The sequence below is a fragment of the Trematomus bernacchii genome, unplaced genomic scaffold, assembly GCF_902827165.1.
Source record: "Trematomus bernacchii unplaced genomic scaffold, fTreBer1.1, whole genome shotgun sequence".
Taxonomy (NCBI): domain Eukaryota; kingdom Metazoa; phylum Chordata; class Actinopteri; order Perciformes; family Nototheniidae; genus Trematomus; species Trematomus bernacchii.
In genome coordinates this window covers 9,028,329-9,044,853 of record NW_022987739.1, presented here as the reverse complement: position 1 = coordinate 9,044,853, position 16,525 = coordinate 9,028,329, and the positions used below count along the sequence as shown (strand labels likewise).

Below are 16,525 nucleotides of genomic sequence, written 5' to 3'. Positions count from 1 at the left end.
TTATGGGGTGGAATCCTTGGCACAAGAAATATTAAAAAAAAACTCCTTCATCCAAAGAATAAATAAATACTATTATTTTTTTTTCTGGCCACTGTAAAATAGAGTCACATAGAAATCAACCTAACCTAGGAGCAGGCAGGTCTGCAGTCTAGTCGGAATAAGAGCTGCATAAAGAATTCAGTTGGAGCAGCAGTCGTGTCATCAGGCCATGACTACCCTGTTGGTCAGGGAATTTAAATGCCAGGTGGGGGTCAGTAGAAGCACTAGCTGAATAATGTGGCACAAATGCATACACATGAGGGCCGAGTGTCGGTAAGAGGAACCACTGCTGTGGTCTGCTTGAGGAAGTGCACTTTGGGAATGCAAACCAAGCAGATGGAGCCTTCCCATTTGTGTGTTCTGCCACTGGTGACCCATTGGGAAATGCTTCCTTATTGAATCGAGGAGCATCAAACGCTTCATTGGAGCAGAGAAGGAAGTCTGCGCTACCCAATGAATGTTTGACCATTGTTTTTCATTACTTGAAATGGAAAATGTTGAAATAAAAAAGACCAAAGGAAGAGATGACAAGCGCATAGCCATTCCATTATGAACATTCTTTAGAACAAAAATATGACTCACATAATGTTTAAACTCTAGATCTCTTGATATCTTCGGGAATTGTGTCAATGATGAGGCTGAGTAATGAGGGCCAAAGGGCTTGCTGTTGCTAAAAGGAAGAGACTGGGACTGCACTATATCAGTTCTCCTGAGCAATGACTCATAGGATTAGTCCTCTGCTAACACACTGAAAGTGCAGGCAGCACAACTTTAAATGTAAGAGTTAAATACTCTATCATAGAACCAAATGTACCCTAAACCAATGGGCACAAAACCTTGACCTATCGTTCATCATTTTAAAATGTTTTGTAATTTAAGGCTCAAATATGCCAGTGATCATTTGTTTACTGTTACTCAATTTACTGTTTGATGGTCATCACAGCCATTTCATTACCAGAAGGTGTCCTTGCTTTTTTTGTGTGACCTAAAAAGCGCTCCCCACTTCTCCCTCCCTCGCTCTCACAAACACACACACACACACACACAAAACACACCGCCTGGCCCCAGGGCTATCCGATATTAGACAGTGAGATGACATTGTGTGCTTGTGTGAGTGCAGTCAGCCGACATGTGCAGATGATGTGAAGTCAATAATGCATTATGAAAAGAAAAAACGGATTTATGACCTTGATGAGCCCCATAGAGCTTAATTAGGCCTTAAGGTTGATTTACATACAAGTGTACATGGAATTTGATGAGGCTGTGTTCTCATGCTGGTGCAGCGCATTTTCATTTTGTCTCTCGGCAACACTTGATGCTTATATTTGTTCAAAGTCTTCCGGATTAGAAAAGGGAAATTAGAAACCTTTCTTTCCTTTTTGACTGCCAGCCTGCTGGTGTCCATGTTGTTTCTCTAAACACAGTAAAATGATAACAGCAAAAAAAAAACTTTTCTTTTATCTATGCAGGCTTATGTGTCTACAAGTGACAGTGATAGATGAGGAATAGCGTTAATCTAAGAAACAGTCCCTTTAGAGAGGACATTTCTGCTTAAAGAAGCCCACTTTAACACCAAAGGAGCGATGCGTGTCTGTGTCCTGGGGAGTCTTTTTTCATTGCGTCTTTTCAGAGAGAAATGACAAGATATTTTTCAGAGTCATGTACCTATTTCAAAGATGCTCCTGATAGCCCCCCTGCTGTTGCTATGGAAGTAGCGGAGATGTAAATGAACTGGAGTGAATTGGATGGTGGAGAATACAAATGAGGCTGGAATACTCGTTCCCCTGCTGCTCTTTGCCTCGTCTTCTCCCAATATCTCTCTTTTCCTGTCTCCCTCTCTCTGTGCGAGTAGGTTTCAAAGACCAAACAGTTCTGAGTATTCCACATATTTTGACACTACATAGCTCGCAGCCCTGTTTCCTACAAAAAGAATATCAAAAAATGCAATAAACTGCATTCTCAATGATGTATGCATGGAATTATCATGATAAAAAAACATCACCCACTTATTTCTTAGGTCTAGTAAAAGCTCATGGTTTGTGTTAAGATAAGTATGTTTCTTGCATTAGCTCAAACATTGGCTTCATCCGATTATTAACCCATTTTCGAAACGTCCCAAAAATGTATTCCAGGATAAGTACATTTATTTTCAAACGTAATTTATTTTCAAACAATGCAGTTTCAGTTTATGAAACATTTTTAGGAGACTAAACTGTTATGAGGGATGGGTGGATCTCCTTTTTATATGATTTTAATTTTTTCAAATGGCTAGAATTTCCTTAAAAATGCTATTATATTAAACAGGACCACTATGGCTTTGTACACATTTTCAGTGTGGTAGCATTTAGTGTGCTGATGGATATTGATGCAATACAAGAAACAGTAAAAACTATATTTGTTCCCCCTACAGCCCAACTGTGGGTTCTCACTGATCATCTCTGATACAACATGAGCTAATATGTCACTTCAGTGTAATCTGTTCCGCAGAAGTCATAGTTTTAACATCAGTTGTCCAAGCGTTTAATCCTCTACAGATGTTATGGTCTGAATTACAGAGGAGAAAAAACCTCTACATAAGTGACTGTCGTTTGCTGTTAGCCATGCCCAAAAAATGACATCAGCTTTCATCACACAGTGGAAAAAATAGAAACACAGTTTTGAGTTAAAGTTAATGTTAGGAAATTCAAAAGAATAATATCTTTCGAACCCATAGTGTAATTCTTTTGCAGAACGGCCACACAAAGTCAGCAGTCTATCTCATACCCTGCTGTTTGCAGGATATATGCAATATTTTCTTTCTTCTCCTCCTCTGTGTGGACCTGACTTCTTAAGAATACATGCTGTTGTAAAGGATATCTCTGGATTATAGAATCAGCCCTGTTGGAAGAGTCTTGACTTAAAAGTTTCTTTTCCTTCACAGACTTCCTTTGCTTGTACCATAGAGAGGAGGGGGTAAGGGGTGGGGTGGCAGAACCTGGAGGACTCAAGCTGCGTTTCCTGTGGCTCCTAGCTAATGCTATAGGCCACACTTTTCTTTCACCCCAAATCCCCCCAGCAAGCGACCTTGTCGGCTCAGGACTGCAGAATAATGGCGGGCCAGGCAAAAATGCTAGCTCATTTACAAGCAGCTGTTTAGTTCTCATCAGCAAAGAAAAATCAAAGGGGCCGCGTTAACGTTAGGCGACAACCATCCGGAGCGTCCCCGTCACATTTCTCATTGGCTCTCCGACAGAAAAATTATCTGGTTTCACATCAAAAATAATCTGGAGACCTCTTTTGTGCTCCGGCCACAATGATGGCAGCGTGAGTGGCTGAATGGGCCTTTTGATCAGCCTCTGCTATGCCCCTGGACTCACTCTTGAAGCATGTGTAATTCAAGTTTCAAAGGGTCATTTTGATAAAAAAAAACATTTACCGGAGGCAAGATAGTCCTGATGAAAAACGTATTTTTATTCATGCCGCATAAACAGCAATAGGAAAAAGTGGGATGCTTCTTGTTGAGAAAGATTCAAGTTTGTTGCCCTCATTAAACATATGGCTGTTCAGAGGCTGCATTTTATCAGTGTGTACTCGACATGTTCTCTATGTCTGTTGTCCCTTTGGGTTTGATCATGGTAATGTCTAGTTTCAAGGGACTACATGGGAGAAGGTCTCTGCATGGCTGATGACGATCCTAATGACACCTCGTTTGTGTGAAATAGGAAGACATTTTGTTCATTAACTCTGCTTCACTGACACTCATATCCTACCAGATGGTCACTTTCCAATTGATTTGGCTCATCTGCGGGAAAAAAAATGAATTAAAACATTACAGCACCAAAGAGACGGAACATAATGGATCCACTTTACATACTGGAGTTTCATGCGGTTCTTCAGCTACAGATTCTGTACGGGTTTAATGTAATCGCAAAGGTTACACATGGTAGTAAATGCCATTCTGGGAAGCTTTAAATTGAGGATCCTCATTGGTGTAATAAAGTGCTATAACCCATGAAAATAGAGGTCCTGTGCACCAATCAATGTCAATTACTATCATGTACAATAAGCATGTGTCAAAAGGTTGAATGATCATGTGCTTTCAAGACACTAAACAGCTGCTTCCTAACGCACAGAAAAGTGTCTCTAATTCTAATTTCAACGTGTTATTAAAATGTAATTTCAGTATGTGGGTGGAAAGAAAGAATAGTTAGGATTGTGCAATGGCACTGTCCATTGCTCCGCTAAATGCTCGCTACATAGAAGATGAAGAGGAATTTAAATGCTTTTGTAGTGGTGGTGGGTGGGATGGGTGACCAGAATGCGTGATTAGTATTGGCTTGGCCATGATAAGGATCTGACCAGAAATGTCTCTGGTGCACGATGTTGCCATGGTCACACAATGAGCTTCCCACATAATATTGTATTGACGATGCCTTGATCCTTTTGCTCCCTAGTGTTTAATTAGTGTAGAGAATGTAAAACTCCTCCTTTTCAGGTGTTCGATTGATAAGCATCGCTCCTTTAAGCCCTTGTCATTGGTTCGGATGCACGATCAAAGAGTAAAGGTATATCAAAGCTAGTGAAATAACATCTCATATTTCAAGGAGGTCTGAAATGTGTGCTTCCGAGGAGAGGAGGGTGCCGAGTTTCCCTTTGAGTCTGTGTGTATGTGTGTGACAAACACAAGTAAAGATTCCTCTCAGTCATGCGGCTCTGTTTTTGCACCCATTCACCAGTGGTGCGCGCCATTTTGTTTGCTCAGAAGCCTCTAAAACACGCTATAGCAACAAGTGATCATCAGAACGGGTGCAAAGGAAAAGTGATGTTCCATATTTTAATATCCATCTCATATTGATACTCTTGGCATGGTTGACTTTTACCGTATTGAAAGTAAATAATTTTCATATCATGCATTCATTGAATAATTATGCTAATGAACCCATGAGCAAAATAATGATTACTTTTCTGGCTCATTAGAATAATTAATTAATTTTGTTAAGTGAGACAGTAAGTATTGTATTTTGTTTGTGTGGGATTTACTGTGATCACATTATTCTCTTGTAATTGCAATGCCTTGCCGTGCCAAAAAATGATCAATGGTGTTTTTGTGTCTTCATAATGTCTGTATGAAAACTGAGGAAGAGGATTTATATGAAGTTGTCACATTAACCCTCCATTATATAACACAGAAAAACTTATACAAAAAATCATTATAGCAGGAGCTGATTTAGATTTGTCAGTGTAGCAGTATCAACTATGTTTGCCTTTTGCCTGTTTAACTAATGGATACTTCTGAATATAAATGCTGTGGTGGAAATGATGTAGCTGGGTCACACAACCACAGTGTGGAGAAGATATTTTCTGAGGAATCTCCAAAATTAAATAAATAATTGTACAAAACATGGTGAAAACACCAAAACATTGCTGACTTAATTGCAAACATTAACTTGAAGCCGTTGTTTGCTAAAATATTGGGTGTCCTGTATAGATTTGTCCTTGTCACTCATCTACCATGGACCAAAAATACCATCCGACACCAGAGTGAAAAGTAGTCCAGCCTCGGGTCTAATCAATGGGGAGAGGCTTTTTGAGGTTGTTTACGAGTGTGCTTTGGTCCATGATGCACCCACCCAGCTGGCTAATAAAGTGTGCCTAGATGACAGCAATTTAGTTTGATTTCCAGAGATTTGAACACAAAAATGCACCGTTATTACAGGGCCTGTCACGGACATGGTTGAAAAGTTGCTTAGTGCATTTCAGTATCCTTCAGTACACATTTATCTCCTCATTGCACCAGTCTGTTTTCCTACTCAAGCAGAGAGACTGCATTAATTCTAAATCTTTAAACCAGAAGCTGAGATTGTGAAGGCTCTGCCGAGGGATTTAAGTGTTATAACAGTGTTCCTGGGACGCAGAGCATCAGTGGGTTCGGCTGCGGATTTGGAGATCAAACTCGGAGGTCTTGCATATGGGCAAAGAACCAGTTGACTTCCAGCCTCAAAATAGGCCAGTGCAGGGTAATGTATCCCACCCAGTCATACGTAACTGCTGCACAATTGATCCATGTGTAGTGTATCTGACCTCTATAGCAGTACAACAAAGGATTCAGTCAACTTAATAGAAATAAATGCACGGTTTGTTTAAGAAAATAGTTATATTTAAATGTACATTCATTGGTGGGATGTATTATGTGTATTTATTTAGCTTGTGCATTTGATAGCTATTTCAATTATTACAATTTAATTTTTTCACTATACAAGGATATGAGTATTACAAATGTTGCTGTGCCATGGATTAATGTTTTACATAGGTTGTTATAGTAACTTCCTAAACAACATATTGCTCACTTTTGAAGGAGCTTTGCTGAAGTGCATCAACTCAAGATTGGCTGTCAAGTCTTGTTCCAAACATGTGGTGTTTTTATATTTCTCCTCCTGGGTTTTGTTCTCTCAAGACAACATCTTTGATACATTGTGTATCACCTTAAGCGTTTCTTTTTGACTCTAGAGGGAAAAGTTGCTGAAAAAATGAAATATGGCTGAAACCTATCATATGTGAAAGCCTTTATCTTTTCATGCCTATTGGTCACAAGTTTGCTGTCAAAAAGAACAAATAGAGAAGACTTTTTAGAGTGTTGTAAGCTCTCGGACAAATGAAGTCTTATGGAGGTTAAATAGGCAAGCTGCCCTCCTCTATGCAGATATATCCTTTGTTCACCCTGAGAGTAAAATGTGTGCCTGGTTGGTGCACAAACGGAGGCTCATGCAATACAAACTGACATTTATCTTCCATTATAAAATGCCACAGTAGTATTTCCTGACGAGGGATACAATACAGAATGCTAATCTAGTGCCGTTATACCATAACATTTAATCAGACTAAGATAATTATATTGGTAGTTAATTGATGAAGCGTCCAACAGGGGAAAATAAACCTGGCCTTGTTAGGTCGATTTATCAGACCTGGAGTCAGAAGCTTTAAGTAAACTGTTGTCACACTGAGAGTGTCTCACAACATGGCAAATATAAAAAAAAAAAGCTTTGTAATTGGAAAAACTGCATAAATTGATCAGTTTGACTTCTCCAGGTGCCAAACAAATGAGTGCACAAGAAGTAGAGTAAATATTTTATGTTCTTCGTTGTCCTGCGAGAACTAAACCTCATTCTGGACATAGAGGCTTTTGAGCATGTTTAAAAAGCTGTATTTTATGTATGTAGTTGACACACTCCGAACTCTCAATATCCCGCCCTTCGATTGTCAGCACTGCAAGCTAAGTGGATTGAATTGCAGTCATGTTGAACAGATGCTTGCTGTACTTTTTCATTTATGGTGGAAAAATGAGCTTTTCAAGATAACCACAAGTCTCTAGTGATGTGCTTTGTGGTCCCTTACTGATATGAAACACAGGACAAATGACACAACTGGGGTGGCAGATTGTTTAAATAAATAAATAAGTAAGCACAAAATGAATTCTTAATGAAGTTATATATTTTTCTCCCCATCACAGCAGCTGTTGGGTTTTCTTATTAGTGTTGTGTCAGTGTGCTTACTGTACATAAACGGTCGTAAGGGGTTACAATGCTCCAGACATTTTAGCCGACAAACTAGACTTTAATGACAATTATCGATTTTTCCAGGACCAGTTGGGCGCAGGGATGACATACTAACACCATTAGCTCACTGGTGCGGTTGAGATCTAAAATGTTCACTCAATATACTGATGTATGTCAGGCTGGTGGTCCAATCCAAGGTTCACTATCCTCATATCAGCGTTAGTCATCTTGCTAGTAACAGCCTTTTAAATAAAAAGGGTGGCACATGCACAAAATGCTGCTTTTTAGATATATCTGGCAAATCCAGCTCTGATATCCTGTGTCTTCTCTCTTTCATGCCGTCTTTCTCTGTGTCAGCTCAACCACACAGCTCCCTTCGATTTGCCCTGATAGAGCTCTTTCTCTCTCTTCTCCCTCAGGGTTTAGCCGAGCCGCCCTGCCATTTGGCTTAGTACGGAGAGAGCTGTCTTGTGAGGGTTACCCCATCGATCTGCGGTGTCCAGGAAGTGATGTCATAATGATCGAAAGTGCCAACTATGGCCGAACGGACGACAAGATCTGCGACGCTGACCCTTTCCAGATGGAGAACGTCAACTGCTATCTTCCAGATGCCTTCAAGATCATGTCACAAAGGTAAAACTGCTGAGATCTCAGTGCTGGACCAAAACAAATTATCACAAAATGAGGCATCTGCCAAACTTACAGGACTCAGAGAAAATAATTGACGGGGCTAAACACTTACAGTTTCCTAGTTGCCCTGAGCAACCGTATACGGACCAACCATTTCATTTTGTCTGGTTGCCTCTGTTGCCCATCTATCTTTCATTCTCTTAAGAAATCCTCCACATTTCTTGCCTTTGGAGTCAAATCTTCCTGCCAAGGAGAATAACACGGCTGCAGCTGGATTGATTTACTCCATCGAATATAGCAAAAGGGAATGTTAGTGTGAAGGAAAAAAAAAGGAAAAAGCAACAGTAGGCTGTCAGCATCCATAACCTAGAAGACATTAATGTTAGTAAGCACCGAGATAGCTCAACTTCAACATGAGAGAATTAGCAACTGTTTTTGAGTAGAGCATTTTATTTATTTTTTAAAGAAATCTGAGTCAAAGAGCAAAGCAATAAACTGACAATGGACATTAAATTCACATTTCAAAATATGAACATAACAAATTAACCTTTCAACAACATTCACTACAACTAAAAGCTATTTTCAATATTTCACTATTTGACATGACTGCAGATCGGATCCAACTTGCTGGAGGTAATTATTCTGCCCACTGTAATTTACTCTGTTGAATACATTACCTGACAAAAGTCCAATCTGGATGGAGTATGCTAACATTAGTCTATCACGGTTTGACTTATTACTGAAGCTGGGCCACTTGCTCTTAGCAGAATCCATTTAATGTGTGTGTGGTGTGTTAGAGTAACAGTGTGTGTGCTTTTGTGTATCTGTAACACAAAAGAGATAGAGACCGAAAAAAGTAGTTCATGTTACGTGAAATATGTTAACAATTGTTTTAGTTATAAATTCAATCATAAATGATTATAACACAGCAGGCATCCTCTCAACTCTGGCCACCAAAAACGGATGGCTGTTGTCCAGCTGCACAAACAAACCCTCTGGCTCCTTTTATAGAAAGTTGACTTATCGTGGTGATGTTGAAAGGATAATTGGCAACTGCTATAGCTTTTATAGATTAGATGATCAAAAGTTCAGGAATACATTGTAGGCATTGTCTTGTTTAATTCGTCACATCAAAAACTAAAAACAATTTATTGAACATCAAATGCAATGACAGTATTTACCTACATCTGCCTTTTTTTGAGCCGAATGTGATTTATTATTATTCGGGGCATGTGTGGTAAAAATAACAAAGCAATTTAAATGAAATACTTAAAGGTGTAATTTATTTCAGAAACACTTTTTGTTATATTCCATGGAATGCTCTTAACATCCCGATAGCAATGAATACATTAAATGCTTTGACAATAAATACATAAAACAATTTCATCTGTGGAAGCCGTGGCGCTGTAAAAAGCACGACCAATCATCTGAGCCGGCCCGGCTAAAATAACTGGATGGCCTACCTGCCTGTCAGCCTTGCATCTGTGCACAAACTTATCTCGTGCCCTCATTGGTCATGTGCGCATTCGTGCGTGTTGGAGGAGGGGCTCTGTAAGGAAGTGGCAGATTTTTTCCGGTTGTGTATTTTCAAATTCTAGCGCACTCGAGCTGGTTTCTCCAAAATTACCTACCCCACCTTTAAGGTAGGTACCATCTTAAGTAGTTATACTTTTACTCCACTAAATAGATACTAGATTTTACTTTTTAAAGCATCACACGTTTTTAAATTTTTTATTATATTTAACTGTTACAAATGTAAAATATTCAAAACTTGCTCCAGCTCAACCAACTACAACATTAGGACTTCTTAGATGCATATACAAAAATCATAATTTAATTAAATAACTATGAATATAAATCGGCAGACTGATTTCTAGAGTTTTGCAAGCGATAAAAAACTTTAATAAGTGTTTATTGCTACTTCATTTAAGTAAATTATTTGAATACTGTTTTCACTACTGGCTTTCCTTGACTTTAAGGATACTTATTTTCTACTTTGGTAAATCCTGTTGGTCAGATTAAGGGCAGGCTCTTGGCAGCCCAGATTTAAGGATTGATCACTGACCACATAAATGGCCCATATTTGAAAGCTGCTGTCTCTGTAGCTATCACTCATGTGCAAAGACGGATGATTGATGGTGGAATTGGAAAACAAACCCACGGAGGTGCATGGATTTGCGCGCATGCCTGCAACTCAGTAGGGTTCCACTGGTCACACACCGTATACATGAGACCTTAAACACGAGAACAGTTGTCACATAGGGATGCCATCTGAGCCAAAGTGCACGGGATGGAATGACATACGAGTGCCACAGAGAGAGAAATTGGTTGGTATGAGACCGTCAGCAACTCTGGCAAGCCGCCTTGGGAAATAAAAAGAAATAATGAAATAAAACAGTAAAGCCCCTTGTATTCAGGGGGTTTGTTGTCAAGCCCTATTTGATAAAGTCAGATAGCTGACTCACATTTTCTGTCTTGAAAGGCTGCAGCCCTCCTGCTCTCCGCTTGTGGCCCTGTGTATTAAGCTGCCCTCAACCTCGCTCGTACAGAAACAGCCCACTGAAGCACAAATAGTGATCCAGCAGGAGCCACCTGACAACAGGCTCGTAGAAACGCTCTCCACCAGCGCCCGCAGAGGACGGCTGTGCATACTCCGGCTCATTCCTCATATGCATATCCTGAGTGTGCCAGAGGCCGTACATCAGATGTTTTTCTAAATGTGATTTTAGCATTTCAATGCCACTGCTGAGCTATTGTACTTGGAGAAAAAATAGAAATATGTGTTTGAAGAAAAAGTCCTGTGATACAAAGGGTCCCTGTCAGGTGTGTGGGTTCAAAAATCACACAAGAAAAACCTCATGAGTTCTCGTGTGACACAAAAAAGGCCATCAAATGTTAAAAAGTGGCAGGTTTATATTTACATAGAGTGGTATACATAGATAACTTCTTTGTCAGTGTGAAAGTTATTCTGAGGGATGTCAACATGCACCGTGTATGTTTTTATTTAGCTGAAATGAAGCCATACATTTTAAAATTAAGGTGCAATTCAAAATGCTTTTCTTACCCCTTTAGCTCACACAACCGGTGTTATTGTCCACCATATTAAAAAAATAAAATAATAATTTATCCAAATTATTCAATTACATTTTCTAAAATAATTACTTTTGTAAAACAAAATATAACATGTTCTCATCTAAGATAGTTCCCCACAATTGTAACCAATCATATCATGACACCCATCGATTGACCCTTCTTGAAACTGTACACTGCTAAGATAGACCGTATAACTGGGGAATCACAGTGTCGAAGACCTACATTCATATTTAGGTATTTATCAAATCAAATCAAATCAGGTTTTATTTATATAGCACATTTAAAAGCGATTTTTGGTCGAGCCAAAGTGCTGTACATGTAATAAAAACACATTACTACAATATCAATAAACGACAATATGTTACAACAGATATATATAAAAAACAAAATTAAAATAAAAACACAAGGAAAAGTCAGGAGTTTAAAAAACAGTGTTTGGGTAATCAGAAACAGTTTATTGTCATGGAAATAGATTCAAGGACAACTTGACAAATGTCCAAGATTGCATCTGGGACTAATTACTGATTTGATTTGATTTTCTATCTCTTAATTTATTTACAGGAATAGACTAAAAAAGGAAGGAAATGTAATACCTTTACTGTCAAAAAGAATTATCCTCAAATGAGAAAGTGGTGATTTATTTCCCTATTTGGATTGTAATGTTTGTTTCAAGGCCCTTTCCTTCTCCACAAGTCCAAACTCCGCTGTGCGCCCTTCATTCTGCTGAGGTAATCCTGCTTAAATGTTCCATATATGGAGCAACACACCGCACACACTCTGTATGGAGAAAAAAAAAACATTTCGTACTGTACATTCTCTATCAAGAAAGGAAAGAAGAGCTACAATTATTTGTTGCCGTAATTACCCTGGCCTACTAGTTTAAGTGTGTGGGAAAAATCGCATTAGCACTTATGTGGAAAACTGTGTTCACTTTTAAACATCCAAAATTAATGTGGTCCTGAAGTGTGGAGAATTGGATTGAGGCTTCACTGAGTTTGATAGATCCCGTTGGCACTCCAAGTTGTTTTTATATCTTGCTGGCATATTATATTCATGAGCACAATGATTTTATGAAAATAGCCGTAGGACAGTTGTGGCTCAATTAGAACGTTCAGCTGCAAGCAATTAGTCGACTCAAGTGGGTGATAATCTGTACAGGAATTTTTCACGTGGACACCTCCCCGGCAGATGTGAAACTGCATGGCAGTACAGTTTGAAATAATTAATTCATTGATAATAATATTCAGCGTGGTGATTTCTTAATGTTGTCTTCTTTTCAAGATTTCAGTTTTTTAATTATTACATTTAATCATCTGCGCTGATAATAATGATAATGATCGCCACCACAACACATTCTTGCCACACAGACAACATCTTCTAGATTGGAATTTAAATGTATCTGAACATTATTTAGTGATACATTATGTTGTACTTGCCGTGAGCATCTGGTGCTTACTTGTTATTAAAAATCGGGCCAGTCCTTATCAGAGAAACTTGATGTAGAAAAGATGACAATGACACATCTTGGCAAATCAGTGTCACAAAAAGAACATATGATGAAATGGAGTATGAATAAGTGGCTTTCATCTATGGATTTCTCCTTGAGTAATGAGCTTACTTGTCAGTATTCGATAACAAGAACATTGATTGCTGTAACATAACATGGCTGGGTCCTGCCGTGCCTGTGGATCATGGGTTTCAGAGGAGCGTATCATTGACAAGAATGATCAAAGCAGAAAGCTCTCAAACACACGATGTGAAATTCATTAGTGGGATTAGAGGACAGCTAGTTGGTTAATAATGATCATTAAAGCGATCATTACCATTCAACATTGGCTATTTGGAAGTTTGTATTTTTTAATGATGTCATCAGCTTCAATGTGACAGATCTTTACAAACATTGTTAAGTTAATAGGGTTGTTAACAGCTGACTTGTAATGTTGAAATTATCCAGTAATATTAACATGTAATTGTCAATAGATGTGAGGCGGTTCTGGAGACTAAGTGATGCTGCTCACACTATTTATATCAGTGACAGGACTGCTGGCGAGGCTCTCCGAGGAGCTCCATCGCTGCCGCCTGACAGCACGTCGCCTTGTTCTTCCCCTCCTTACACACTGTGTGAGTGTTTATTTAAAGCGCAGTAGATTAAGATTTCATAAAGATCCAGATTAAGTTAGGGGTGTACACAAATTCATGAGCCATGAAACGGCTCTCTGGTCTAGATTAAATTGGTGATGATGTGCGTAATTTAAAAAGTGTATAAACCCTCATCAGTGATCCTCATTAGCCAAACTACTGCTTACACCAACATAACACTTGGAATGAATTAATTAAATGTAAAATAAATATTTAAATAAAGAGACATTTATTAAGGTAGGCTTACCTACAAACATGTTATATCATATCATATTTACATGCCAATATTGTTAATAAATATTCCCGTTTATAATGTTAACAATCATACCTGGCCCATATTTCCCCCAATAAAACATACATGCCTGGGTATTTTATCCATAAACTAAGTTTTATATTATTTTTACCATTGTCATAATATAAAGTATCATATAACCTGACCACCCCTATTTGACAACAATTAAAGTATAGATAATATCTATAGTTGCAATGTTTTTAAATTGTACCCTTTAAAACTTGAAAGAGGCATAAATCAAAATGTTGGTATTTCAGTGTGTTTAAAAAGATTACATACAGTGCCAGTATAAAGTAAGTATCCCTCTACACGTTTTTATCATTTATGAATTTGAAAGGCACAAATGTAATATTTTTATACAAGTATTCACCTTTTTCATATCCGTTACAATAGACTTAAGCAGCAATTTCAGTCTCATGTCTCAATGAGAGCTTTGCTAATTTCTTTGTCATTCTTCTCAGTTAAACTGCTACAGGACTGTCGAGTTATAGCGGGGGGGATTCATGAGTGAACATCCCTTTTCGAGTCCAGCCACAAAGTCTTGATCTGGGCTGTGACTCGGCCGCTCCAGGACATGATCATTGTTGTTTTTAAGCCATTCTTCTGTAGCTTTGGCTTTATGCGTGGGAGTGCTAGCAGCGTCTTGTAAAGGTCACATTTGGACCTGCAAAATGTCACAATAGTATTTCCATTGACTTTAGTGGCATAGCAATATACCTTTGCTGGATTGAAAATCAATAGGTGAGATGGACGGATGTGAGTCAGACAGCCATCCTCCTGAGTCTGTAAGAGGCCTGAATCCCCCTGTTGAGCCCCGTTGTCAGCTCCAGTAAATATAGCATAAACACAGACATATGACAGTAATTACAAGATTCTGGGATGTCTTACCCGGATATTGGGTCAGACCTTAAGTTAAAAGCAGGATAATAATGGATAATTTCTAAAGACCCGTTTCCTGAAACAATAGTGGGCCACCCCGTTAGATAGGAAATGGTCTAAATAAACTGATATTAGAGGTGATTGTTGTGTGTGTGTGTGTGTGTGTGTGTGTGTGTGTGTGTGTGTGTGTGTGTGTGTGTGTGTGTGTGTGTGTGTGTGTGTGTGTGTGTGTGTGTGTGTGTGTGTGTGTGTGTGTGTGTGTGTGTGTGTGTGTGTGTGTGTGTGTCTGTGTCTGTGTCTGGAAATGATTTAATGTTTCAATGGCCTGTCTGCTATCAACAGGCTTGCCTCTTGAGAGAGATGTCTGCCTTGATAATTGTGGCATGAACCTCATCAGCATTTCAGATGAAATGGAGCTAGACGGGTCACTTTGAGTTTAAGAGACGCTAATTTGATTGAAATTCAAACTGGGAGCACCAGGAAGTAGATTGTGCCTTTTTCTGTAATGTGCTCCCTTCACTCATGTCACTTTTCTCCTCTAGTTACACAGCAATTGTCTTCGCTGCTTATTCTTTTTTAATATTCTGAATTACAAGTGGCTGCTTAGGCTTCCTGAAAGCTATGGAGTGTTGAGGGATAGAAAATTGAGCAGTGAGTGCAAAACTATCTAGGATACGACAATTACATTTCTTGCCCTTAGTCTAAACTGGCCGTGTCACATGAGCAACAGAAGCCGTTTAACATCATGAGGAACCTGCATGACTGTCTGTACAGGTTCTATTTAAAAGCAATGCATTTAAAAGCATAAAGACAACACTATTCAAGGTTTTTTTCCTTCGGACATACAGTACATATGTGTGTGTGATTAAGTAAGTAAGCCTTTTGCTTACAAAAAAATAGTTTAATTATATTATAGGGATATTTGAAATGGTAACATGTTTATATTGGAAAATCATGACCTGAGCATTTTACATAAAAAAATGAAGATTTGTCTTTATTTTCAGCTTACGGTCAGTGTGTTTGCTTCCCTGATATAGAATACATCCCTTCTTGCGTACATTTCATATAAAGTAGCATTTCATTTGAAGAAGGGTATACATAAAAATACATCTTAAATGAAATATACTTCAAGCTTAAATGTCAATATGGTTAGAGTCGCATTTCAGCAAAGCAGAGTTGCAGCTAAGCTGATCTACTGTACGGAGCAGCAATGATTAAAATGACTTATCTGTACTTCGAGTTGGATTAGTGAGAACCAGATGTAGATTAGTCTTTTATGGTTTCGGCAGGCTTACACCTTTAACTACGTATGTTAGTGGAATAGAGTTAGTAGAATCTTTTATACTCGAGTCAATTAATTATTCACTTAGCACATTATCTTCATGTCCAATTATTCCTCTGACATGCTTTATGATGGCAGTGGAAAAGGTTAAATTGCATATGGCTACATGGTTTCAGGAGAGCTCTCTGTTACACCTTGTTGGCATCTTATCGGAGCCCTTCTCGCTGTCAGCAGGGAGTGCTCATTTTTAAAGGAGATTTGCATCAAATCCAAGCAGCATTTTCTGCGACACTCTAATTGTACTGATGTCTGCCTCTCCCAAAAGGTCAGAGATGTGATGGGATTACATTTAGAATACTTCAGTGTGATTAACAGGCTGCTAGGGAAATGGAGGCAATCAAAGCAGAAAGTAGCTCCATACTGCACTTATTTTTGTCACTAAAGATTCTGACTACTGTCCATTTATTACCTAAATATACCATAAAGTTATGATTGATCAATACAGCTTTAGGATTATAGCTAATGTTGCTGCTGGTGCTTTTAACACAAAACCAATTTGTCAAAGATAATGATAACATGGCGCTGTATATTTCCTTGATACAATTGGCGTACATTTTTTCTTTCCAAACAGTTGGGTTA

General features: G+C 38.6%; 1 protein-coding gene across 14 annotated transcripts in view; it reads left to right on the top strand.

Annotated features, from left to right (window-relative positions):
* adgrl2a (adhesion G protein-coupled receptor L2a) overlaps nt 1-16,525 on the top strand; it is an 89,484-nt gene that overhangs the window by 29,625 nt on the left and 43,334 nt on the right. For all 14 annotated transcript variants that reach the window (XM_034147398.1, XM_034147401.1, XM_034147387.1 and 11 more), the window contains exon 3: nt 7,991-8,204. In XM_034147398.1, coding sequence (XP_034003289.1) covers nt 7,991-8,204 — 214 coding nt within the window. The remainder of the gene's footprint in view (nt 1-7,990; nt 8,205-16,525) is intronic.